This window comes from Stegostoma tigrinum, chromosome 16 (genome assembly GCF_030684315.1).
Source record: "Stegostoma tigrinum isolate sSteTig4 chromosome 16, sSteTig4.hap1, whole genome shotgun sequence".
NCBI lineage: Eukaryota > Metazoa > Chordata > Chondrichthyes > Orectolobiformes > Stegostomatidae > Stegostoma > Stegostoma tigrinum.
The window spans coordinates 17,457,067-17,484,052 of record NC_081369.1 but is presented as its reverse complement, the minus strand read 5'-3'; the positions used below and the strand labels follow the sequence as shown (position 1 = coordinate 17,484,052).

The following is a 26,986-nucleotide window of genomic DNA, read 5'->3' as shown; positions in this document are numbered from 1 at the left end:
ACTGCTGATGTGGGAAATATGAAATCCAAACAGAAAATGCTGGATAAATTCAGCAGATCTGGCTGAATCCGAGACAGAGACAGAGACAGAGTTAATATATGGAGTCTGCCATGTTTTGTTTTCCATAGTTTAGTATTTTTTAATTTTTTGATGGTTAATATTTGGACCCTCTGTCATTCATCTAGAATGAGCCTGTTGGAAATTTAGCATTAGGGTTCACTGTTTTATTCTAGTTCATTGTGTTTGGTTTTGTTTCTAGTGTATAAGAAGCATTTTCTATGAATGTTCTAGTTTCATTCATAAAGTCAGGAGGTATGGGATACAGGGTGAGTTGGCTGTCAGGATTCAGAACTGGTTGTCTGACAGGAAGCAGAGAGTGGTTGTAGATGGCAAGTATTCTGCCTGGAGGTCAGTGCTGAATGGTGTCCCGCAGGGCTCTGTTCTTGGGCCTCTGCTCTTTGTAGTTTTCATAAATAACTTGGATGAGGAGGTTGAGGGTGGGTTAGTATGTTTGCTGATGACACAAAGGTTGGAGGTGCTGTTGATAGTATCGAGGGCTATTGCAGGCTTCAGCGAGACATTGACAGAATGCAGAGCTGGGCTGAGAAATGGCAGATGGAGTTCAACCTGGATAAATGCGAAGTGATGCATTTTGGAAGGTCGAACTTAAATGCTGAATATAGGATTAAAGACAGGATTCTCGGCAGTGTGGAGGAACAGCAGGATCTTGGTGTTCAAGTGCATAGCTCCCTCAAAGTTGCCACACAAGTGGATAAGGTTGTTAAGAAAGCGTATGGTGTTTTGGCTTTCATTAACAGGGGAATCCAGTTTAAGAGCCGCGAGGTTATGCTGCAGCTCTATAAAACCCTGGTGAGACCACACTTGGAATATTGTGTCCCGTTCTGGTCGCCCTATTATAGGAAAGATGTGGAGGCTTTGGAGAGGGTGCAAAGGAGGTTTACCAGGATGCTGCCTGGACTGGAGGGCTTGTCTTACGAGGAGAGGTTGACTGAGCTTGGACTTTTCTGTCTGGAGAGAAGGAGGAAGAGAGGTGACCTGATCGAAGTGTACAAGGTAATGAGAAGCATGGATAGAGTCGATAGCCAGAGACTTTTCCCCAGGGCAGGATTGACTGCCATGAGGGGTCATAGTTTTAAGGTGTTAGGAGGAAGGTATAGAGGAGACGTCAGAGGGAAGTTCTTCACCCAGAGAGTTGTGAGCGCGTGGAATATTTTACCAGTGATAGTCGTGGAAGTGGAGTCATTAGTGACATTTAAGCGACTGCTGGACATGCACATGGACAGCAGTGAATTGAGGGGAATTTAGGTTAGGTTATTTTATTTTTGGATTAGGATTATTCCACGGCACAACATCGTGGGCTGAAGGGCCTGTACTGTGCTGTACTTTTCTATGTTCTATGTTCTAGTTTCCTTGGGGCATTGTAATTTCTCCTGTTGTTTGTAATGAAGTTCTAGGGATGGGGCTGTCCTAGAGTGTTTTCCTGTCTTCTGCTGTTGTGGGTACTTGGCACTTGGTTCAGTCTGAACATTTTAGGAGATTAGTTAGAATTCATGGTATGCAGCAATACCTTTTGGTGATGGCAATCTGCTGGCCATTACCTGGCTCTTAATTGCCAAATGAATTGCCTTCATAAGCCAATCAGTTGCAACAAACTGCTACCCTGAAGTAATTCAAAATGGGAGTCCCCTGCCATTTTCTCAAAGGATGGACAGTAACTGCCAACCTTGTCAACAAAGCCAGTGTTCTAAGAATGGATAAATTAAAGATCATCAACCTGAAATATTAGCAAATAGTCATACATGATGATAAAGTGGTTTTAAAGTTAATATGTGGACATTAAGATGCACAACATGAAGTCTCAATGCTTCTGTGAAACAAAAACTAACTTAATGCAAAGCAGAATGTCCCTGCAGTAGCAGTATGCAGCAGTATTAGCATGCTACAATTGAGATGAAGAATATTGCTTGCGCAACTGACTTTTCAATATTATCTTATAGATGAATTTCATCCACAAGAATAAGACTGCACCTGAGAGGAATATACGTACTTCAACAGCAGATAGCCATCATCGCTCAAGAACCAATGGCTGGACCTGGCCACTGCATCCATATCAGATAATTTGTTGGATCATCTGCCTCTACTTTGTTATTGTTGTGTTTGGTATACTTATACCTCTTCTTCCATCTCATTGGGTACCAGCCGGCTACATTGTATCTTTTTTATATGGAAATGCAACCGAGATCTTATTCCAGAGATTGATATTTCTGTCCAAATTATTGACACAATGCATAATTTAGGAAGTAGGAGTGCATTCTCCACAACTGTACAATCATTTCTGCTCCAGTTCTGTGTTAGGTTGTTGACAATTTCCCTCTTGACAAAAAATCTAATTCAGAAATGGGACAGAAAATGACACAGTTTACGTAAAGTTAATGATACCAAATTTGTATAAATTTTAAGATTGGAGTGATTGCCAGACCAAAGTGTATAGTGATCATCTTTAATATACAAGAAGCCTTTCTTTACTAACCTCTAGCAAACTTTGGTGTAGTGATGCACAATATGAATGATTCAAGAGAATGCAAGTGTGTCATCATTGCATGGTCCAAATGACTGAAGATTGCCATATGCTGCTGTACAAAAACAAATGATCTTGGACTCTGACCTGACTTTGAATTGTGCAATGTGGTTTTTTTAAAATTTTAACAGCCTATTTGTACCAGGTAGCTGTATACTAAAAATATAATAAAAGATCTTTTGTTGATGAAGAGCAAGGATTGATTTTGGTTTAGATTTAAAGACAAAATGGAGCATATCTCAAAAGTTTCTGTCCCCTTTAATTGAAATATCTGACTTCAGTAGCCTATAAAGAAATAACTTGAATTTATCTGGAGCTTTTTATGACTTCAGGATGCACCAAATACTTTACAGGTAGTCCCTGATTTACAAATGTCTTTATGAACACTTCATTATGAATGAGATCCCATATTAATTTTAAAGGTCCAGCAAGCAAATGTTTGCTCATACTTGCAAGCGGCTATTTTATAGTATACTGTATTGTGTTCTGACTTGTATATAAATAAAGTTACAAATGTATTTGGCAACAGAACCTGTTTGTAACCTGGGCGCTGCCTATACAGTCAATTAAGTACTAGTTAAAACAGAGCCAAAATTAAACAGACCAAATTTCCTAACTGATTCTATCTTGCTTCCTAGTCACTGTCTGACACTGAGTCAGACAGTTTGCAACCTTGGCTTCCTAGCTCATCCAAGGTGAGCTTCCAGCCTTATATCCTCTTTATCACCAAGACTGCCTATTTCTACCTCTGAAACTTCGCACACATCTGCCCAGTTTGCTCATCTCGTGAATCCTTAATCCTTGAGTTTTTCATCTCCAAGCTCCATCATTCCACTTCTTTTCTAGCTGACATTCACACCTTGCAAACATGAGCTCATCCAGACTGTATCCTAATTTGTTAATCCATTACTTCTTTGTTTGCTGTTCTACATTGTCTCCCAAATGTGCAATACCTTGTTTTCTCTTTAGTGTCCTCATCTACTTTTCAAATCCCTCAGTATTCTCATCCACTTGTTTGTAATCTACATCAGCCCTATCCCTGTCCAAAACTTGTGTGCTCCCTCAATCCTCACACTTTGAGCATTGATTTTAGTTGATTCACAGTTTGAAATTGCATGCAGGTGCATAGACAGTAAGCTCTGAAATTTCTGCTTAAATCCTCTGTCTTTCAGATGGTCCTTAAAACCATCAATTTTTGTCACTTTTCTAATGTAAAAAAGTTCAAATTTTGTTTGACATTCCTACCAAGTATCTCGAGAAGCTCTCCAATGTATTCAAATACCTTTTCACAAGTTACTACATGGGAGACTGATTGAGAAGATTGAAGCACATGGAATTGAGGGAAACTTGGTGAAATGCATCAGAAATTGGTTCAGTAATAGGACACAAAGGGTGGCCGTAGAAGACTGTTCTAGTAACTGGAGGCCTGTGCCCAGAGGTATACCATGAGGAGCAGTGCTGGAACCTGTACTGTTTATTTCATATATGGTTATAGGTTACAGGAAGATGTGTTGGTCAGATGGTCAGAGCAGTGATAGATGTGTTAACCTTGTTAAGTGTAAAGTGATGCACTTTGGAGGAAGAAACAAGATGAGGAGTATTTAGTGAATGGAGAACACTGGGTAGCTTAGAGGAACAGAGGGATCTTGGGATAATTATTCATAGATTCTAGAAGTCAGCAGAGCAGGTGAATAGGATAGTTAAGGCAGTGATAATGAGAACTGAAGATGCTGTAGAATCCAAGATAACAAAGTGTGGAGCTGGATGAATACAGCACGCCAAGCAGCATCTCAGGAGCACAAAAGCTGATGTTTCAGGCCTAGACCCTTCATCAGAGAGGGGGATGGGGAGAGGGAACTGGAATAAATAGGGAGAGAGGGGGAGGCGGACCGAAGACGGAGAGAAAAGAAGATAGGGAGAGAGGAGAGTATAGGTGAGGAGGTAGGAAGGGAATAGGTCAGTCCAGGGAAGACGGACAGGTCAAGGAGGCAGGATGAGGTGGTTAGTCGGAAATGGAGGTGCGACTTGAGGTGGGAGGAAGGGATGGGTGAGAGGGAGAACAGGTTAGGGAAGTGGAGACAGGCTGGGCTGGTTTTGGGATGCAGTGGGGGGGAGGGGTCGAGCTGGGCTGGTTTTATGATGCAGTGGGGGGGAGGGGACGAACTGGGCTGGTTTTGGGATGCAGTGGGGGGGGGAAGAGGAGATTTTGAAGCTTGTGAAGTCCACATTGATACCATTGGGCTGCAGGGTTCCCAAACGGAATATGAGTTGCTGTTCTTGCAACCTTCGGGCGGCATCATTGTGGCACTGCAGGAGGCCCATGATGGACATGTCGTCTGAGGAATGGGAGCGGGAGTTGAAATGGTTCGCGACTGGGAGGTGCAGTTGTTTGTTGCGAACCAAGCGGAGGTGTTCTGCAAAGCGGTCCCCAAGCCTCCGCTTGGTTTCCCCAATGTAGAGGAAGCCACAGCGGGTACAATGGATACAATATACCACATTGGCTGATGTGCAGGTGAATGTCTGCTTGATATGGAAAATTATCTTGGGGCCTGGGATAGGAGCGAGGGAGGAGGTGTGGGGGCAAGTGTAGCACTTTCTGCGGTTGCAGGGGAAGGTGCCGGGTGTGGTGGGGTTGGAGGGGAGTGTGGAGCGGACAAGGGAGTCGCGGAGAGTGTGGTCTCTCCGGAAGGCAGACAAGGGTGGGGATGGAAAAATGTCTTGGGTGGTGGGGTCGGATTGTAGATGGCGGAAGTGTCGGAAGTTATACAACGCATCATCCTCCGACACTTCCGCCATCTACAATCCGACCCCACCACCCAAGACATTTTTCCATCCCCACCCTTGTCTGCCCTCCGGAGAGACCACACTCTCCGCGACTCCCTTGTCCGCTCCACACTCCCCTCCAACCCCACCACACCCGGCACCTTCCCCTGCAACCGCAGAAAATGCTACACTTGCCCCCACACCTCCTCCCTCGCCCCTATCCCAGGCCCTAACATGATTTTCCATATCAAGCAGATATTTACCTGCACATCTGCCAATGTGGTATATTGCATCCATTGTACCTGGTGTGGCTTCCTCTACATTGGGGAAACCAAGCGGAGGCTTGGGGACCGCTTTGCAGAACACCTCTGCTCGGTTCGCAACAAACAACTGCACCTCCCAGTCGCAAACCATTTTAACTCCCCCTCCCATTCCTCAGACGACATGTCCATCATGGGCCTCCTGCAGTGCCACAATGATGCCACCCGAAGGTTGCAAGAACAGCTACTCATATTCCACTTGGGAACCCTGCAGCCCAATGGTATCAATATGGGCTTCACAAGCTTCAAAACCTCCCCCCCCCCCCCCGCCCCCCCCACTGCATCCCAAAACCAGCCCAGTTCATCCCCTCTCCCCCCCCACTGCATCACAAAACCAGCCCAGCTCGACCCCTCCCCCCACTGCATCCCAAAACCAGCCCAGCATGTCCCTGCTTCCCTAACCTGTTCTTCCTCTCACCCATCCCTTCCTCCCACCTCAAGCTGCACCTCCATTTCCTACCTACCACCTCATCCCGCCTCCTTGACCTGTCCGTCTTCCCTGGACTGACCTATCCCCTTCCTACCTCCTCACCTATACTCTCCTCTCTCCCTATCTTCTTTTCTCTCCATCTTCGGTCCGCCTCCCCCCTCCCCTATTTATTCCAGTTCCCTCTCCCCATCCCCCTCTCTGATGAAGAGTCTAGGCCCAAACGTTAGCTTTTGTGCTCCTGAGGTGCTGCTTGGCCTGCTGTGTTCATCCAGCTCCACACTTTGTTATCTAGGATAGTTAAGGCATTTGGGACACCTGCTTTCATCACTGGTGGCATAGAGTCTAAGAACAAGGAGATAATGTTGGAGTTGTACAGAGCATTGGTCAAGTCACAGCTGGAGTACAATGCAATTCAGAGGACGTTCACCAGAATGTCGCCTGGGATGGAGTAATTGAGCTATAAGGAGAGACTGGATAGGCTTGGATTGTTTTCTTTAGAGCAGAGAAGGCTGAGGGATGACATGATTAAGGTATATAAGATTGAGGAGTGAGGGCAGGGTGAATAGAGTCAGCTGTTCCTCTTGTTTGATGAATCAATCAGGAGTGGGCATAGTTTTTAGAGTAAGGGGCAGGAGGTTCAGAGTGGAAAAAGCTTCTTCACTCTGAAGGTAGTGGGAATCTGGAATGCACTGCCTGGGAAGGTAGTGAAAAGTGGAAACCTCACAAGCTTTTAAAAAAACAATAATGAACACTTAAAAAAATCATAACATTCAAGGATTTGGGACAAGTGTAGGAAATTGAGATTAGCATGCATTTACTTATTGCTGGTGTAAACTCAATGGGCTGAAGGACCTTTTCTGTGCTGTATGACAAAATGAGGAAAAAAATGTTGAAGATGCTGTATGAATGTCAGTTGTAGTACACAGGAAGAAGCCCTTTCCTGTTTTATGCCATGTAGATGTCTCCTTGATTTAAATCTTATCTGAAAAACACCTCCATCAGTGTGTGTTAGCAGTGTATATGGTCTGAAGGTATGCCTGAGACCTAATGGATAGAGGGAACAGATGATCAATAATAAGTAACTATGAGATATGCACTTAATGTGTAAATGAAAAACAGAGGATCAATTTCGCAGATGTTTTTAAAACAAAAAGCTGGAGAATGGAGAGACCTCCAATTTGAAGTGGGTGGCAAGTCAGATATCTGATTGTTTACATGTTGTAAGAAACTGTTGGACCTGGTGAAAAGAGGCTGTTTGAAATATTAATGTGCAAACAAAAGGTGGGAATAATGTTTATTCTCATTTTATTTGTGCATTATTAGATTGATTCCTCTTTAAAGAGGAATTTGTTATCCTTTAATGTGATCGGAAAGAATGCCTGCGACCAAATGGAATGACGGAACAGATGATCACTGTAGAATTGATGGTATAAATATGATAGCTAGGAATCAGTCGGTTGAATTTTATGGAATGTGGCTAACTGAACTTAAAATCTGGCATAAGCATGTGGACATGTAATCCTCCAAAAGTATATAAATAGAATTTATGCTCCTTCCCTTACCCCATACTGCAGTGAATTGTCAGCATAGATGTGTGTCTTGATTGAAGTGTACAGTTCTCAATGGTGATCCCTGAGAACACTTAAAAGGCTCAACCAAATTGTTTCTAAATTAATCCATGTTGACTTCCTGTTTTATTTATAGCAACCAGTGCAGTTATTATTGTCAATGATTTAGATTCTAGAACAAGCAATTTCGGTGGACCGTTTGAAAGGTTTGACAAAGGATTATGGTTCCAGACTGATTTTACACTGCATGTGTAGGTAGGAGAGTTAAAAAGTCTCTTATGCTAAGGCAGCCTGGTAGGTGAAAGATGTGGGATTACTAGCCCAGCTGTCTCTGCCCTTCATGATTCCATTTATAGTCATTCTTATAGTCATCTGATTAAAAGAAATAGCTAAGTCCTGATTGTTAGGCTGATAAAAGGAGATTCACTGAGCATTATGCTTTGACACGAACTGTAATTATTATTTTTGTGGCATTCTTCGGTTGAATTCTACACACTAACTTAAAGCTCACAAAATTATTTTACAATCAGCCTATGTGATGCAGTGATTGGTTTCATGCCTTTAAATAGGAATGTATTATCAGAGATATCAATTTAATGGGGACGGTATTACAGAAATTCAAGTGTCATCTTTTTGGAAATTGAACTGATGTAAACATATTTTTCATATTAAATAATGGTTGTATCTTTGATATTATGAACCTTGATTCCTGTTTAAATAGCAACAGGCTGAAAACATTGATGCTTTCTAAGTCATAAATTGTCTTGAATGGTCATTCATACTTTTGCCTTATTAAATATGAACTTTTTGAGATGACAGTTTTTTTTATTCTTTCATGGAATGTAAGCACTACTGGCAAGGTCAGCATTTGTTGCTCATTCCTCTCGGAGTCCCAAATTTTCATTGTAAGATTACTGCAAAATGTGAACATTTCGTAATTTGTCTAATTCAGGAGGATTTGGTAGTGAGATGCTGGTGATTGACTATTTTAAAGTGCATATTGCTAATACACATTCCTTGTTTAGTTAAGTTTACAATGAGAAATTAATTTATGAAATACATTAATTGTTTGCTATATACACAACAAATAAACACTTGTAGGAATCCTGTGCACTATTTTACAATTACTTTTTACATAGTTGTGACATATTTTTAGAAATTTTAAACCGTACGATGTTAAGTATAATTAGCTGAATATGCTGCCAGGCAATTAATCCTCTCATGAGGTTGTTCACTTGCTTGCTGAGCTGTCTTTTCTTGTTCAGACGCTTTGTCACCATGCTGGGTGATGCCATCAGTGGAGCCTCCAACAAAGCAATGCTACTCTACTCCTCTTGGAATTTATACTGTTTGGTCTGTTATGGTGAGTAGTGTCATTTCCAGTTTTGATCTGTATGGGTTTGTATATGGGCTCCAATTCTGTATGTTTGTTGATTGCATTTCGGGTGGAGAACCATGTCTGTAGGAATTCCCGTGCATGTCTATGTTCGTCTTGGGCTACTGTGGTTACCTTGTCCCAGTCAAACTGATGGCCTTCATTGTCTCAGTGTACTGATATTAAGGAGAGTTTGCTGTGTAGTTTTGCTGCTCATTGATGTTCATATATTCTAATGGCTAGTTTCTTTCCTGTCTGTCCAATTGTAATGTTTGCGGCAGTTGTTGCATGGTATTTTCTAAACCATGTTGGCTATGCATGTTGTGGGAATGGAGTCTTTAATCCTTGCGCGTGTTTCGTAGAGTGGCTGTGAGCTTGTGGGCCACCATGGTTCCTAGTGGGCTTGGGAGGCTAGTTGTCAGTTCCGATATATTATTGATGTAGGGCAGTGTGGCCAGTGTGTTAGGACATACTGCGTCCTCCTTTTGTTGTTTTATTTAGTAGGCATCTGCAGATGAAGTTGTGAATATCACTTTATAAAAGAGGATTTTGTATAGGTGCTCTTCCTCTTTCCCATGTAGTTCCAGAGTTTTATAGTGTGTCATGCTCTGTTTAAATAGTTTCCTATTGCAGCTTTGTTTGTGGACATTGGAGTGGTTGCTATGAAAGTTGAGGATTTGATCTTGAGGGTTTCTTTTTAGCATACCGAGGTTTAGAACACCCCATTAGTCATAGACTCAACTTTAACATCCATAAATGGAAGTCAATTATTGCTTGCTTCTTATCTTGTAAATTAATCCCTATGAATATGCTGTTGATGAGGTGGTGGGTCTCTTCTAATTTGTTGCATTTAATAATGACAAATGTGTCATCTATGTACCGGATCCACAGTTTAGATTGAATGCGGGGTAGGCTGGTGTGTTCTAGTCTTTGCATGATTGCTTCAGGTGTGAGCCCAGAGATGGGTGGCCTCATTGGCGTACCATTGATCTGTTTGTTTACTTGACCATTAATGACAAAGTGTGTGGTGAGGCGCAAGTCTAGTAATTGCTGATGGAGCTGATTGTCTATATTACTGCTTCCTCTAGTAATGTGGCTAGTGGAATGTTGACTGATGTGAATAAAGCTGTGACGTCAAAGGATACTATAATCTCACCATTGCCGATTTTTATGTTCTTGAGGGTATAAAGGAAATCTTGGGTTGAGTGGATGGAATGGGGTCATCTGTCAACCATGTGTTTCAATCTCTGTTGTAGGTCCTTGGCCAGTTTTGTGTGAAGGTGTACCTGATAGGGAAACAATGGGTCTGAGGGGCATGTGAGGTTTCTGTACTTTAGGAAGTCCATAGATGTGGGGGTTGTTCATGCCTTCATTCTCGCATAGTCCGTCTTGGTTATCTGCCCTGCATTCTTTTATCTCTTCAATGTCTGGGTGATCCTATTACCTAGCTGCGCTGTTGGGTCAATCGTCACGTGTTGGTAAGCAGTTGTATCTGCAAGCAATGCCTTTACTTTCTTAACGTAGTCTGGTTTGTTCATAATGATGGTTTCGTGCCCTTTGTCTGCTGGTAGGATGATGATGCTCTTGTCTTTCTTGAGTTAGTCTAGTGCTTTTCCCTCTGATGTGTTCAGGTGTTCCCTTTGACCCTTCCGTGTAGTGTGGGGATTATAGTTTGTCGGATGGTTTGGTGTGTTTTGTATATGAGTTTGTCTTTTAATGTAGTCTCCAGGGTGGCCATGAATTCTGTTCTGTTCGCATCTTTGTGGTTATAGTTTAGTCAGTGTAATAGGACAGCTTTCTCAGTTTCTGTGAGCTGTCTGCTGCATGCGGTTGTTGTCCTTGACTTTGTGCTGGATCAATGTGGTGAGTTTCTCCTGTAGCTTGAGTCTCTTCTTAGTTTTGCTTTTGTGTTGTTTGATGGTGATGGCCTGCTCTAGAGTTGTAGTCCACTGCTGGTCCCTAACACACTGGCCACACATCAAGAACGTATCAGAACTGACAACATGACTCCTAAGACCACTAGGAATCAGGTAGCCCACAAGCCCACAACCACTCTACGACAAAAACACACAAGGATTAAAGACCCCATTCCGACAATATGCAGAACCAACGTGGTTTACAAAATACCATGCAACGACTGCCGCAAACACTACATTGACAGACAGGAAGGAAACTAGCCATCAGAATATATGAACTTCAACTAGCAGCAAAATGGCATGATGAACTCTTCTTAATATCAGTATACTCAGACAATGAAGACCATCAGCTTGTCTGGGACAAGGTGACCATACTAGCCCAAGCCGAACATAGACACGCACGGGAATTCCTACAGACATGGTTCTCCACCCACAATGCAGTCAACAAACATGTAGAATTGGAGCCCATATACAAACCCATACAGATCAAAACCAGAATTGACAGTACTCACCATAAGGGACCAGACAGTATAATTTCCAAGTGGAGTAGTATAACATCGCTTCATTAGAGGCTCCGTTGATGATGTCACCTATCATGATGACAAAATGTCTGCATGAGAACAAGCCACTCTGCGAGCACGTCAACAACCTCACCTGCAACCGAAGCAACAGATCTTTGCCAAAACTTTAATCCTTTCCGTTGTGTAAATCCTGATCTTAATGTGCCTAGATTAATTAATCTTTGCACACATTAAATGTTGTTTGGAAGTAAACATGATTTAATAGACCATTGTTTTGATCTGATGTCACTGAAGATTTTGATCTCTGGGAAAGTGTATGTTCCAGATATATCACAAAACAATGCCAATATTCTGATGATGTTTCTGCTTTGTATGTTTAATTTGTTGAGATCAGGTGACCTAGTTTGAAGCTTCTGTCATTTGCATCAAAATTATATACAGGTATTTGCTCTTTTTCAATGAATTAGTGATATTGTAATGTGAAGAATTGAAGGGCTGTTTCTTCCAGGTAAGCTGTTTGCAGGATAAGACTATTTGAATGCAAGTGTTTGATCAGCTTAAGAAGAATGAAGGAAGTTAGTTAGCTTTCATGGCTCTGTAGGCTCATTGTTTAATTAAATAATTATATGTATGTATTAAAAGTACTTTTGTTACAGGTTCTCTGGAACTGAGAATCCTTCGGAAGCAAAAAGAACAAAAACAATTGACATAAATGTGAGACATGAGCCTCAGTTATTCATCACATCTTGATAAAATAAAAACATGAGAAATATATATTAGTCAAGTTGAAAATTAGCGTTGATAGATTTTAAGTTTTAGAGTAGTTGCTCGGCATAAACAACTTAACAACAATTTTAGATGAATATTAATTTATTAAATATTTTCTTTGACTGGAAAGCTGACTGACAAAGTTAATTGAGAATATGGTGAATTTGTCTGAACTGAAGCAGGACAGGAATAACTACCTTGAGAACTTCTGGATAAATTTAATGAATATTTTTACAAGTCAAACTGAGAATATGTATAAGTACTTATAAAATGAATAATTTTGAAATGCAGTCAATTTGTAGTTAAATGGCAAAATAAGATCAAGCATAAGCCAAAACAAAAGGACAAAAGTTGACTATTTAGTTCTTCAAGCTGATTCATTGTTCAGAAAGGTCATGTTTTAAAATAATTTAAATTTAGCTGTGTGGAATTCCAACCATTTGTAACTGATTTTCTGCACTAAAATTAGTCTAAACAGCAAATTGCATTCTCTACAAACATATTGTTTAAGAATTTGAGAAGGTGAATGTTCAACATTTGCTTCACTTTGTAATTAGTGTCATAAATAAATTGTGGGAATGTACAACTTGGAGATGTGTGAAATATGAGAATATGAATCCATCAGTTCATTGTTAGTTACTGAGAAAAACAAACATTCTCCTGTTATTACTGTGTTAGCCTTTTATTTTGCAATTACTGCAACAAAAGCTGGTCAATAATTGATTTAGGTGGTGATTTTTGACAGGCATTAATATGATGAGCTGAAGGGCCTTTTTCTGTGCTGTAGATCTCCTATAACTCTAAACAAATAGTTAATATTTTAATCATTTCAAATGATAATGCATCTGTACCAGCAGAGCCAACTTATGTTAGTGAAATAAGATCTAAACAAGTTGAATTCTGATGATTTAATATCTGGGAACAGCTTCATTATCCATGTCAGAATTATTTATTATTTTAATCCATGAACGTTTTAATGCAGTATCAATCAAGTCTCTTGTATCTTTTTATAATTGTGTATTTAAATTGCCCAGCATCAACTCTGCCCAGATAATTGATGTAAATAGCAGCTCATGTCACTTGCCTACGTCTAAATATATTACTATATATTATTCAATACTCTATTTTATGAGTTAAGATTAATTGTGTTCACTTCATCATCATTGATAAGTCTCATTTATTTGTTCCAAATTTGATATGTGATACTTTATAATGAAACTTTAGTATCACTAACCATAAAATTGAAAACTGTTCAACCTTAACACTCCATAGTGGCTCGGTGTTATGTTCATTTGCAACCTGATTGTTCATTTGACTTCAGCCAGCATTGACCCAGCTGATAAGAATGTTCGAGCCAAACACTACAATAAGCCAATTCCAGTGTTTGACCGCAGCAAACGTAAACATGTTATTGAAAATCATCACTGCTATCTTTGTGATGTTGATGTGTAAGTATCCAAAATGATATTCTGTCAGACAGAATAATGTATTGTTTATTTATTGACTGCAGTAGGAACTGATGTTCTGTACGATCCATTGCAAGCATAACTGAGTTGAGCCAAGCTGATTTCATGTTGACTCCTCCAATCAATGTACCATCAGTCTAAGCCCAATTTAAACATGCGGTCAAAGCAAAAACCAATTAACTGCCACAGTGAATCATCTTTGGAAAGGAAATGACTGGAATTCCAGACCAAAAAATAAAAATTAGCACAGTTTTAATTTTTGTAACCATTTTCATACTTGAGCACAGACTGGGAAGATCCTAGTTTTGATGTTAGATATGTGATATCAGCTGGGGTGCACGAATGGCATGGCAACTGTTAGTTAAGAAGAAGACAACTAAGTCCTACTTCTGATAGTCACTCACTAACTCTTGTTAAAGAGGATATAGAGCAATCAGGCTGGATCCTCAGTGGTCTTTTCCATCATGCAAACAGTACAAAAGCTGTTTGTTAAAGGTTTGAGTACAATTATACATCACATTTAAAGGTATAAGTAAACATGAAAACGTTTTTGATTATTTCTACAAATTGTAAAATCTCTCAAATCACTGTATGTTGTGAAGGTAAAAGATATTCAGTTTGCATTTTCTAATGTCCTCTCCAAGCCCCCACCACAGTTGCCAACCTCTTGCCCCCCTCCCCCATATTGCTTCAGAAATGGTCTATTATTTATTGTAATTTGATTAATCAAACTGTCTCCTGTGACTCAGGTTTTCTAAATACTGATAAATTAACCAAGTAAGTTTTGTGTAGTCGCTTGCTGCACTGATTACATGTAGATTCTTGACAGGTTCCCCAAGTCACAATCCATTGGTTTTGCCACTTGCTGCCTTTATAATTTCAATCTGTTGAATGCTTTCCAGTGTCAGTGTTCCCTTTTTTTTCCTGCTGTCCCTAGTGTGGATGAAGATACTAGTTGGTCTTGGTCAGGATAAACCTTGCTGGCCCTTTCATACATACCAGTTAATCACTCCTGATGAGTGTATTGATAGCTGCAAACTTTAATAGTTGAGAAATTTAGTTGAATGAGGTGCATAGAAGACTAAAGGCAAGAATTTTTAAAATATTCAACCAAAATATAAATAAACAGAATTAAAGCAATTAACAGTGAAAGGAATAGCTATTACATGAACCCCATGCTAGGGGCAGCAAAGGGAAATCAGGTTGTGAGATCTGTCCTTTTGTGAAGTGGGAAAACTGAAATAATATTCTTGTATTCCCTGCCTGAAGCTTCTACACCACACTCTTTGCAAAGGCTAGAGCAAGGAAGCAGGTCCTAAATCTACTCCAGGCATTGCTTTTGGCACTAGTCAACCAAACCATCTGGCAAACTGTTGATTTTACTTATATTTTAGCAGTTTAATGGAATGCTAATGGCCTTTCTTTGGAAAAATTCCAGAAATGCTTATTTTCAAAATCTGAGAACTGGACATCATTTTTTTTGCATTATTCTTTTTTCACAGAGGTTTGAAGTCCAAACACTGCAGTCAGTGTAACAAATGTGTAGCAGCATTTGATCATCACTGTAAATGGCTCAACAATTGCGTAGGGGGCAGAAATTACTGGTAAGTCTGATTATTTTCGTGTTGTACATTTATTCAATAATACAATGCTTTAATGTGCTAGTTTTAAAATTCATCTGGAATAGATTAATTGAACTGTTTCAGAACTGTTTAACAAATATTTCATTAAACAATGTGCTTTTGTTTTATTTATCATGGGAGGTAGGCATTGCTGGCAGAGCCGTATTTATTGTTCATCCCTAATTGCTTTTCAGTGATTGGCTCGTATAATATTTCAGAGAATAGTTAATCGCATATCAGCTAGACCACATGAGGATGGTAGATTTCATTCTCTGAAGAGGAGGGCTATTGCTAAAACTAGTTTCTCTCTCCAGATTTTTTTTATCAACTGAATTTAAAATTCCCTTGCTCCCATGATGGGACTTGAACTCATGTTACCCAATTCATTAGTCCAGGACTTCGTTTTTTCTGTCAGAACACATCCACTATGCCACCATTCCTGACATACATGTATAGAAGTTACAACCTTGTTCCCAAGATTAAATTGCATGTGAATTTTACTTGAAGTATTAAGAGTTTCTTTTCAAAAAAACTTGCATTTAGAAAGTGTTTGACAATCACAGGATTTCCTAAGCTGCTTTACAGCCATTTAGACGTAGTCTCATGTAGCAAAAATAATTTACATAGATCAAACTCCCATGAATGATGTGGTGGTAATTGCCAGAGTTGTTTATTTGGATTTTAGTAAAGTCTTTGACAAGGTTCTGCATGGTAGACTAATCAGTAAAGTTAGGTCATGTGGCATTCAGGGTGAGCTTGGATACATAATTAGTTTAATGGGTGGAGACAGAGAATGTTACTGGAGGGTTGCTTTTCAGACTGGAGGCTTGTGACTAACGATGGTCCACAGGGATCGGTTCTGGATTCCCTTTTGTTTGTCATTTATATAAATGATTGGGATGAGAATATAGAAGGCATGCTTAGTAAGTTTGCAGATGAACCAAAATTGGTGGCACAGTAGACAGTGATGAAGGTTTTCTAAGATTACAAAAGGATCTTGATCAAATGGGTCAATGGTCTGAAAAATAGCAGATGGAGATCAGTCTGGATAAATGCAAGGGAACAACAAACAAGAAGCAGGGCTTATCCAATTAATGCTAGGGCCTTGTGTTGCAGAACAGAGGGATCTAGGGGTGCAGGTTCATAATTCTTTGAAGTTTGCATAATGTATAGACAGAATGTCTAAAAGACATTTGGCATGCTTGCCTTCATTGCTCTGTCCTTTGAGAATAGGAGTTGGGAAGTCATGCTGGTGTTGTACAGGACATTGGTGAGGCCTCTTGTGGAATGCTGTGTCCAGTTCTGGTTGTCCAGTTATAGGAAGGATGTTGTCAAGCTGGAGAAGGTTCAGAAGAGATTTACAGGGTATGGAAGATTTGAGTTATAAAGAAAGGCTGGATAGATTGGGACTTTTTTCACTGGACCTGATAGAAGATTATAAAATAATGAGATGTACAGGTAGAGTTAATGGTAGTTGCCTTTTCCCTAGGATGGGGGATTTCAAGACTAGGGGACACATTTTTAAGGTGTGGGGAGAGATTTAAAAAGACTTGAGAGGCAATTTTTTTTATACAAAGGGTGGTTTGAATGTGGAGTGAACTTCCTGAGGAAGTGGACATTGAGAGTACAATTACAACATTTAAAAGACGTTTGGATAGATATATGAGTAGGAAAGGTTTGGAGGAATTTGGGCCAGGAACAGGCAGGTAAGACTAGTTTAGCTTGGGATTATGTTTGGTATGGACTAGTTGAACTGAAGGGTCTGTTTCCATGCTGTATGACTCTGTGATTCAATAATCTATTTTTGAGTTGCTATTTGAGAGTAAGTACGTGTCAAGATACTGGGGTAACTGCTCTGCTCCTCTCCATGATAGTGTTGTGGATTCTTTTACTTCAACCTGCAAGGGCAGGTGGTACCTCAGTTTAGTGTTTCCCCAGGAAAATGTCCAAGTGCAGTACTCTGTCAGGGGCAAATTTAGCAACTCAGAAAGATAAGTTTGACCACAACTGTGAACTTGTACTTTAGGGGCGCGAAAGTCCCCAAAGCAATAATTTGATCATTTTAAGTGATGAATGAATGATAATTACCATTTAAAAAATTATGAAGCAGCAGAGGTAATGATTAAAACCTTTTATTTTAGTTAAAAAGCTGAGCCAGAGAGAGACCAAAGTTAGGCCTCAAATTCTGATCACCAGAGGAATTCATGGAGATCAGGACCAAACTAAGGAATTGGGTTTAAATAACACTAACTTTCATTCACCTCTGGTGGATTACACCCTGAGATGACCTTTGTGAGATTCGCATGAAAGTGGGCTGCCTTTCAGCCTGGATTTTCCTCCTCCTCTTCTACCCTGCTTTGTGCAGGTATTCCTCACCCCCTGCCCTAACAAGAAAAGCCGCAGTAGCCTGTTTCTCATTTCCCCATTCCCAGCAATAGACTGACTGTCATTCCATAAGCTGCTCAAACGTGTCCAGAACCCACCACCTATCAAAGCAGCAGCTTGGCTTTTACACTCCTTCTGTCCAAGCCAGTTTATCTCTCAAACCCTCCTCATCCCATTTTCAGAGACTTGCTGTTGCAGCTGCAGGCCTTGGGGCTGTACAAAGTCACTTACATTTCATAGTCTCACTGCTCCTTCAATCGCAGGCTGGATTTGTCCCATATTGGGTGTTGATAGGTTTGCTAGTAACAAACTTGTGGCAAAAAACCAGTCTCTGTTCAGAGGACCAGCTCCTTGAAGAATTTTCAAATGAGCCAGCTGGAGCTCCTTGGTGGTGGCAAGCTGTCACTTGGACAAGCTTGCTCTTTACAGATGTCCAATTTATCACTGAATAGAACTGGAAAACAAAAAAATGGCAGATTTTGTGGCATTGTTATCAGGAAATTCCGAAGTAAGGCAAGGACCTGATGTGTTAACTCTTTCTCTATCTCTAGGAATGCTGCCAGATCATTTTTGCCATTTTCTTTTCTTATTTCAAATTTCCAGCATCCACAATATTTTGATTTTGGAACAATTAAGTCCACTCATCTGTCTACATAAATATTGTGATAACAGATCAGACTTATTACTTTTGTTGCAGATCTTTGAATGATGTTAGAACTTTCGGGCGTCGAATTCAATACATCTCTTTTGCAGCCCACCCAATTTTCCAGTCACAGCTGGGAGTGCTGACGAGTACTGTTTAGCATAGTACCTTAATTAGTAATTCATTTCCTGCTGTTTGCCGTGCTTCCTGATTTACTTCATTTAATAATGACTCCTTCCTGTCCTTGTCCCACTTGTATTTGTTATCTAGAAAGTAAATTCTTTATTCCATGCGTTCTCAAGTAGAATAATAAATCTCAAAATGAATAAGAAAAGCTAACAAAATGATTCGGAAATAAAAATAATTTCAGCAGGTGCTCTAGAAGGTCATATTTAAGCTGAAATTGAAGGTTTTAAACTTGTGCAGGATCATTAATGTTTTTGAAAATATCTCTTGCTGATGACTTATATGAATTTGCTCACACTGAAGATGTTGGGCCTCAAGAGGTGGAATGAGATTAACTATTGTGTTCGCATTTTTATGAAATAATGGTAGTGGCAAAATTAAGTACGCCCTTATGTGCATGTTATTTTGGTCTCTGATGGAAGACGAACGTACTATTTTTGTAGAAGTAACTTCTCAGATGAACTTTTCAGGTACTGTATTGATAAATACATTTAAAAACTGACAAAAGATTGTTAGCTTTGTTCTGAAGTTTTCTTGACCCATTGGGCACCACTTAGCTGTAAACCTGAAGTTCCTAGTCGGTAATGGTTTTGTGAAATGAATTGGATAAGAATTCAGTGACGGTTGTCAAGTTTTGCTGCTTACTTCCTGTCTTCCTCCATTTCAGCATTGACACATCCGTGATGTTTGCCCTGATTTTCCACATTCTGTTTCTTCCTGTAAACCAGATCCAACTTTTCTGACTTAGTTAACCTTCTTAGCAACCAATCCAGACCACGATTTTGCCTGAAGTCTGTAGTTGGGGTCTGTTCTATCTGCCCAAGACCTCTGTTTGCAGCATCTCTAGACTTTGTGGTCGTAGTCTCACTGAAGTTCTGCAAATTCTTTTGGGGTCAGAACCATGCTGCGCCTCTCGCTCTTCTTGACGTGGTAAAAAATATTTTACGTTTCCATTAATTGAACATTTAAATAAATTTTATGTGAAATCAGCTCAGAAATCTGCTGGAAACTGTAGTAAATTTCAATAGTTTTATTCAGCGTATTTGCCATTGAGGCCATAAATCTGAGCTGTACATAGAAATACAAATTTTGCAGCATATAGTATTCCTCATAACACGAAAAAATTGTGGAAAGCAAGTATTTGATTTAAAAAATGCTGCAAATTATTATTTCAAAATCGCTATTATAGACACAGATTTTCACAAAATTTAGAACCCTCTGCACATTTTCAATTCAAGTAATAGAAGCTATATCATTTTATGGAGTCCTGAATGTTAGCATTTCACTACAGAGATCTGCTGACTGAAATTTCAGACTGCCACTAAAAAGGCTTTTGGCATGGCTTTAAGTATAATTTTTTTAATTCACTGATGCAACATGGGCATACTTCCATTTAACAATTAGACCGTATAGATAATGTTGTTTTCATCTTTTGAAGATAGTTTCTACCTTGAAGGCTTCCAAAAACAGTCAGGAGCTAATGCACAGTTATCCTTAATGCATTAGGTTCAAGTAACATTTAGCACTGGGCCATGGCCATTTCCATTAAGAGACATTTTACCCACCACCCCTTGACATTCAATGGTGTTACCCCCATTGTCAACATCCTGGGGATTACGCTGGCCAAAAACTGACCTGGACTCACCGCATAGAGTGGCTTCAAGAGCAGGCTGGGAATATTGCAGTGAATGACTCACATCCTGACTTTGCAATGACTGTCGATTTATGTAGAAGGCGCAAGTCGGGAGTATAGTCCAAAGATGTGCAGGCTAGGTGGATTGGCCATGCTAAATTGCCGTAGTGTTCAGGGATGTGTATCTTAGATGGGTTATAGGGGATGGGTCTGGGTAGGATGCTCTCTGGATCGATGTGGACTTGTTGGGCCGAAGGGCTTGTTTCCACACTGTAGTGATCCTATGATAATGAATACTCCCCATTTGTCTGGATGGGTAGAGCTCCAACTACACTCAAGAAGCTTGACACCATTCACGCTAAAGCAGCCTACTTGATTGGCACTGCATCCACTCCCTTCGCCACCGACACTCAGTAGCTGCAGTGTATACTATCTACAAGAAGCATTACTGAGATTTTCTAAAAATCCTTAGACAGCACCTTCTAAGCCCAAAGTCATTTCCGTCTAGAAGGACAAGAGCAGCAGATATGTGAGAACACCACTACTGCAAGTTCCCTCCAAGTCTGTTATGAGATTGACTGATTGGAAATGCATCATTGTTCCTTCACTGTAATGGGGTCAAGATCCTGGAATTCCCCGCCTAATGCATTCTCGGTCTATGTACAGCATATGAAGGCAGCTCACCACCACCTTCTCAAGGGCAGTTAGGGATGGGCAATAAATGCTGGCTGAACCAGAGATGCCTAAGTCCCACAAATGTTTAAAAACATTTTTCCTGTTTAGTTCATTCTGTAGCCTTTTGACATTGGAGAATTATTATTAACTTGTTTTAGTGGCTGGTGGAGTTAATGGAATTTTTGTACAGCTCTAAAATGTTCCAGGTATTTCAAACTATACAGAAATGTGTTTAATTTTCTGTTTTCCAATCTAGGCATTTCCTGAATTGTGTTATTTCTGCTGTCATTGGCATCCTGGTGGTTGTTGGTATTGCATCCTATGTGCTCATTGCATTCTTTGTTGATCCAAATATGCTTCGCTCCAACCAGAAATTTGAAAGTAAGTTTACCTTTGGGCTTTTAATTTTAGATGTGATCTGTGACTAATGCCCTGTACAAGTATTAGTATATACAGGATTACATTTTAATATCTCTATTGTTAATATGCAATTATCTGAACAAAAGCAGAATTTAATTCATTTGAGGTTTCTTGAAAAGTTTAGAATAAATATATTACTTTGCTGTGGGTATCACTACCTAATCATTCAGTTCAAAGAAGTGTCACTGGACTTGAAATATTTTCTCTCCACAGATGCGGGCAGACCTGCTGAGTGTCTCCAGCAATTTCTGTTTTCGACTGATTTTTGTTTTTTGTGTTTCTCTATTGAGTGTGCTGGTAAGAACTTGCCAGCTTTTCACTGGAATTCCAACATCTTTTGGAGTGTTTGTGTGGACAGCAAGTGGCATTGATTGAATTGCAGTATTTAAACATCATGGAATTGATTTTAAAACTTCGACTACCCCATCCCTAATTGTGTTGTTGAGCAGCTCCACCAGCATTTTACACTGGTGTACATTCATAAGCAAGGTAAAATAAGTCAGGTTTTAAAGGTGCTCTTATGTTGGGAATTTCTTAGAAAATTATAGTTGTGTAATATTTTCCTTTAGAATTGGATATTCAATGTTTGAATACAGCCACATGCAACTTCATTTGAATTAAGCAATTTGAAATTATCTTTTAATTTATGTTGATGTTATGTAGAAATATTACCTTCACCAGTTTGTTTGCAGTGCTGAACTTTAATTCCAGATCATTTAGTATTTTGAACAAAATATAGCTTTGAGTTAACTGCTGCATACCTTGTGTATTCTTTGCCTCTGCTTATTGAATGTCAGAGCGGGATGAATCACCACATTCGAATAAAGAGCAAAAATAGGTCATTCAGCCTGTCAAGCCAGTTCCACCATTTAATAAGATCATGGCTGATCTGATTATACGCTCAGATCAACATATCTCTAACCCCTTATAATTTTTCATTGTCTTGGTTGACGAGAAATTATTCAGCTCTGCCTTTAAAGAATTATAAGACTGTTTGTTTTTTTTTGGGACGTGGGCATCGCTGGCTGGCCAACATTTATTGCCTGATGCTGATTGCTTTTGAGAAGGTGGTTGTGAGCTGCCTTCTTGATCTGCTGTACATCTATCGTAGGTGGAACCATAGTGCCCTTTACAGAAAGAATTCCAGGATTTTGACCGAGCAACAATGAAAGGAATAGTGATATATTTCTGAGTCAGGATGGTGAGAGGTTTGGTGCAGGGGTCCTTTCAGGTAGCGATGCTCCCATGTATCTGCTGCCTTTGGCCTGGATGGTGTCAAGCAACATGAGTGTTGTTGGAGCTGCACCCATCTGGGCAAGTGGGGACTACTCCATCACAATCTTGACTTACGTCTTGTAAATGGTGTTTGGGAGGCTTTGGGAGCCAAGAGGTGAGTTACTGACTGAAGTATTCCCAGCCTCTGACCTGCTCTTGTAGCCACTATGTGTATGTGGCAAGTCCAGTTGAATTTCTGATCAATGGTAACCTCAAGGATGTTGCTAGTGGGAGATCCAATGATAGTAACACCGTTGAATGTCAAGGGTTGGTGATGCAATTATCATTGCCTGGCATTTGTGTGGTGCAAATTGACACCCCCATTTACACCTGGATGTGACAGGACTGCAGAGCTTGGATATGATTTGGTGTTATGGGATCACTTAACTTTGTCTACCACTTGCCATAAGCTGTTTGGCACTCAAATAGACCTATTTTGTAGCTTCACCAGGTTGACACCTCATTTTTTGGTATTCCCGTTGCTGTTCCTGGCATGCCCTCTTGCATTCTCCATTGAACCAGGGTTGATTCCCTGACTTGGTGGCAATGATTGAGTAGGGGAAATGCTGGGCCATGAGGTTGCAGATTGCGTTGGTATTCTGCTGCCGCTGTTGACCCCCACAGCAAAGAGACGTGGGTGTCCTTGTGTGCTAGGTTGCTGAAAGGAAGCATGTAGGTGAAGAAGGCAAATGGTATTGTAGGCTGTCATAGGTTCAAGTGCAGGAGCAAGGATGTTTTGCTGCAATTCTGCAAAATGCAGTCTTACACCTGGAGTGTTGTGTGCAGTTTTGGTCTCCTCGCCCGATGAAAGATGTTCTAGTTATAAATCCCTGGGATGATAGGACTGACGTGGAGAGAGACTGGATCAGTTAGGACTATATCCACTGGAATTCAGAAGAATGAAGAGGGATCTTGTAAAGACTGATAAAATTCTAACAGGAGTAGACAGTGTAAGTACATGTTCCTGATGAATGGGGTGTTCAGAACTGGGTGTCACAGCTCAAGGATACAGAGTAGGCCATTTAGGACTGAGTTATGAAGGAAGTTCTTCAACAGAAAGTGGTGAGCCTGTGCCATAAAAAAACAGTTCAGGCCAAAACATTCAATGTTTTGGGAAGGGGTTGATGTAGTTCTTATGACTAAAGGAATCAAAGGTTATGGGGAGGAAGCAGGATCAAGGTATTGGGTTGGATGATCAGCCAAATGATCATATTGAATGGCAAAAACAGGCTCAAACAGCCAAATGGCCTACGCCTGCCCCTGCTTTTCTCTGCATTTTTTGTAGTACCATATCTTTGTTCCTTCATCCAAGTCACATAAATAAATTGTAGTTGGCTGAGGCTCCAGCACTGATTCCTGTGGCACAGCATTCATTTATTATACACGCCAACTTGAAAAAGTCCCATGAGGCATTCCACTCCCGCACATCCCAGATGTCCACGTTCTTCAAGGACTGCAACTTTCCCCCCACTGTGGTCGAGAACGCCCTTGACTGTGCCTCCTGCATTTCCCGCAACACATCCCTCACACCCCGCCCCCTCAACAACCGCCCAAAGAGGATCCCCCTTGTCTTCACATAACACCCCACCAACCTCCGGATACAACGCATCATCCTCCGACACTTCCGCCATCTACAATCTGACCCCACCACCCAAGACATTTTTCCATCCCCACCCTTGTCTGCCTTCCGGAGAGACCACTCTCTCCGTGACTCCCTTGTCCGCTCCACACTCCCCTCCAACCCCACCACACCCGGCACCTTCCCCTGCAACCTCAGGAAGTGCTACACTTGCCCCCACACCTCCTCCCTCACCCCCATCCCAGGCCCCAAGATGACTTTCCATATTAAGCAGATGTTCACCTGCACATCTGCCAATGTGGTATACTGTAGTCATTGTACCTGGTGTGGCTGCCTCTACATTGGGGAAACCAAGCAGAGGCTTGGGGACCACTTTGCAGAACACCTCTGCTCGGTTCGCAATAAACAACTGCACCTCCCAGTCGTGAACCATTTCAACTCCCCCTCCCGTTCCTCAGACGACATGTCCATCATGGGCCTCCTGCAGTGCCACAATGATGCCACCCGAAGGTTGCAGGAACAGCTACTCATATTCCGTTTGGGAACCCTGCAGCCCAATGGTATCAATGTGGACTTCACAATCTCCCCTCCCCCCACTGCATCCCAAAACCAGCCCAGCTTGTCCCCGCCTCCCAAACCTCTCACCTATCCCCTCCTCCCACCTCAAGCCGCACCACCATTTTCTACCTACTAACCTCATCCCGCCTCCTTGACCTGACCGTCCTCCCTGGACTGAGCTATCCCCTCCCTACCTCCCCACCTATACCCTCCCCTCCACCTATCTTCTTTTCTCTCCATCTTCGGTCCGCCTCCCCCTCTCTCCCTATTTATTTCAGAACCCTCTTCCCATCCCCCTCTCTGATGAAGGGTCTATGCCCGAAACGTCAGCTTTTGTGCTCCTGAGATGCTGCCTGGCCTGCTGTGTCCATCCAGTTACACACTTTGTTATCTCTATCTCATTTATGTTTACTGTCTGCTTACAAAGAAATAAGAGTAGGCCACTCAGCCCTTAAGCAGCTTCACCATTCAATAAGACCATGGCTGATCTAGTTTTAACCTCAGCTCTCCATTCCTGCATACTCCCAATAACTTTTTATTCCTTTGGTACGCAAGATCCAGCCTTAAAAATATTTCAAGATGCCACATTCACTGCTTTTTTTTAAGGGAGGGAATTTCAAAGACACTGAATCCTCTGAGCGAAAAAAATGTTTCCGCCTCTCTGTTTTAAGTGGGTGACCCCTGATTTTTAAACCATGATGCCCAGCTCCAGATTCCCTCACAAAGATTAACATCTTTTCAAAACCCACCTGGTCAAATCCTCTCTAAATCTGATGTGTTTCAATTAAGTCACCTCTGATTCTTCTAAATTCAAGAGGATTCAGGCCTGGCCTATCTAGCCTTTCCTTTTAAGACAGTTTGCTCATTTCAAGTATTAATCCAAGAAACCTTCTCTGAACTGCTTCAAATGCATTAATATCCCTTAGTGACCAGTACTGTACACCATACTCCAGATGTATTCACACCAATGCTGTGTATAACTGAAGCATAACCTCCCTGTTCTTGCATTTAATTCTCTTCACAATAAACCATAGCATTCTATTAGCTTTCCTGATTACTTTCTGTAACTGTAAAGTAGCTTGCTGTGATTCATGTACTAGGACACCCAGATGCCTGAGCATCTCCGAGCTTTGCAACCTCTCACCATTTTTATAACATGCTTCTTGTATAACCATTCTGTCAAAATGGACAATTTCCCACTTTCTCACCCTACTTCATTTGTCAGATCTTTGCCCGGTCACTTAACCTATCTGTATCCCTTTGTAGGTTTCTTACGTCATGTTTACAACTCACTTTTCTGTCTTTAAACATAGTCATCAGTAAATGTAGTTATTATTCTATCAATCCATCCATTCAGTCATTTCTATAAATTGTGAATAGTTGAGGCCCCGGCATTGACCCCTGTGGCACATCAATCATGACATCCTGCCAGTCTGAAACCGCTTTCTGTTAGCCTGCCAATCTTCTGGCCAAGCCAATATGCTACCCCCTATCCCATGCTTGGATGTGTAAATATTTATAATGCCATATCTTTAGTTAGCAATCAATTTGATGTAGAGTTATAATTTAAGAACAGACTTACTGTTAATTGCTGTTAAACTTAAAAAACACGTTTGCAATCTGTGTAAACAAACTTGTAGCTGCTCAAGTGAAGACTCAATTTAGTTTACCACATTCATTTTTGTACTTTTTTTTTAAAAAGCCCATTTATTTAATTTCAATTTTGACCTATAGTGGAGATGCACCACTTCATTGCTTTAAATGTATGATAGAAATTAGAAGATAATGAAGTATTTTCAAGATTGGTCTTACAGAAAAATACAGAAATAACTACAGGTATCAAAATAGAAGTGAATGCAAAAGAGACAAGTAATACATAGCTCTATCAGCAAGAAAAATGTTAGATATTTCAAAAGAAACATTAACATACTTGAGATTCAACAATTGCTTTAAGACTTTGCCTGTAAAAGTGGTGGTGGATAGTCTGGGAAACTTGTGGTCTTCTGGTCCTCATTCTTTGTGATGCGACCTGCATCTATGAAGAAGCAAGTATGTGGGAAGAGAATTGTAGTGGAGTACAAATTTGATTAATGAAGTGTTTTAAATTGTTTTTATTTTAACAGCTATAAATGATACAAATATCTGGTTTGCATTTCTGCCTCATGCTCCTGTTCGTACAAATGCTACTGTCATTCTTCTAGTGTCTGCAATGACTGTTCTTCTAGGTCTGACTTCGGTGACACTTTTGGGTCAACTCCTGTGCTTCCATATCTACCTCTGTAAG

The 26,986-nt window shown here is 40.7% G+C and overlaps 1 protein-coding gene across 3 annotated transcripts in view; it reads left to right on the top strand.

The window, feature by feature from the left end:
• The window catches only part of zdhhc1 (zinc finger DHHC-type containing 1), a 61,063-nt gene that overhangs the window by 12,760 nt on the left and 21,317 nt on the right, over positions 1–26,986 (top strand). For all 3 annotated transcript variants that reach the window (XM_059651627.1, XM_059651628.1, XM_059651629.1), the window contains exons 2-6: positions 2,019–2,231; positions 13,533–13,708; positions 15,229–15,330; positions 21,127–21,251; positions 26,826–26,981. In XM_059651627.1, coding sequence (XP_059507610.1) covers positions 2,019–2,231; positions 13,533–13,708; positions 15,229–15,330; positions 21,127–21,251; positions 26,826–26,981 — 772 coding nt within the window. The remainder of the gene's footprint in view (positions 1–2,018; positions 2,232–13,532; positions 13,709–15,228; positions 15,331–21,126; positions 21,252–26,825; positions 26,982–26,986) is intronic.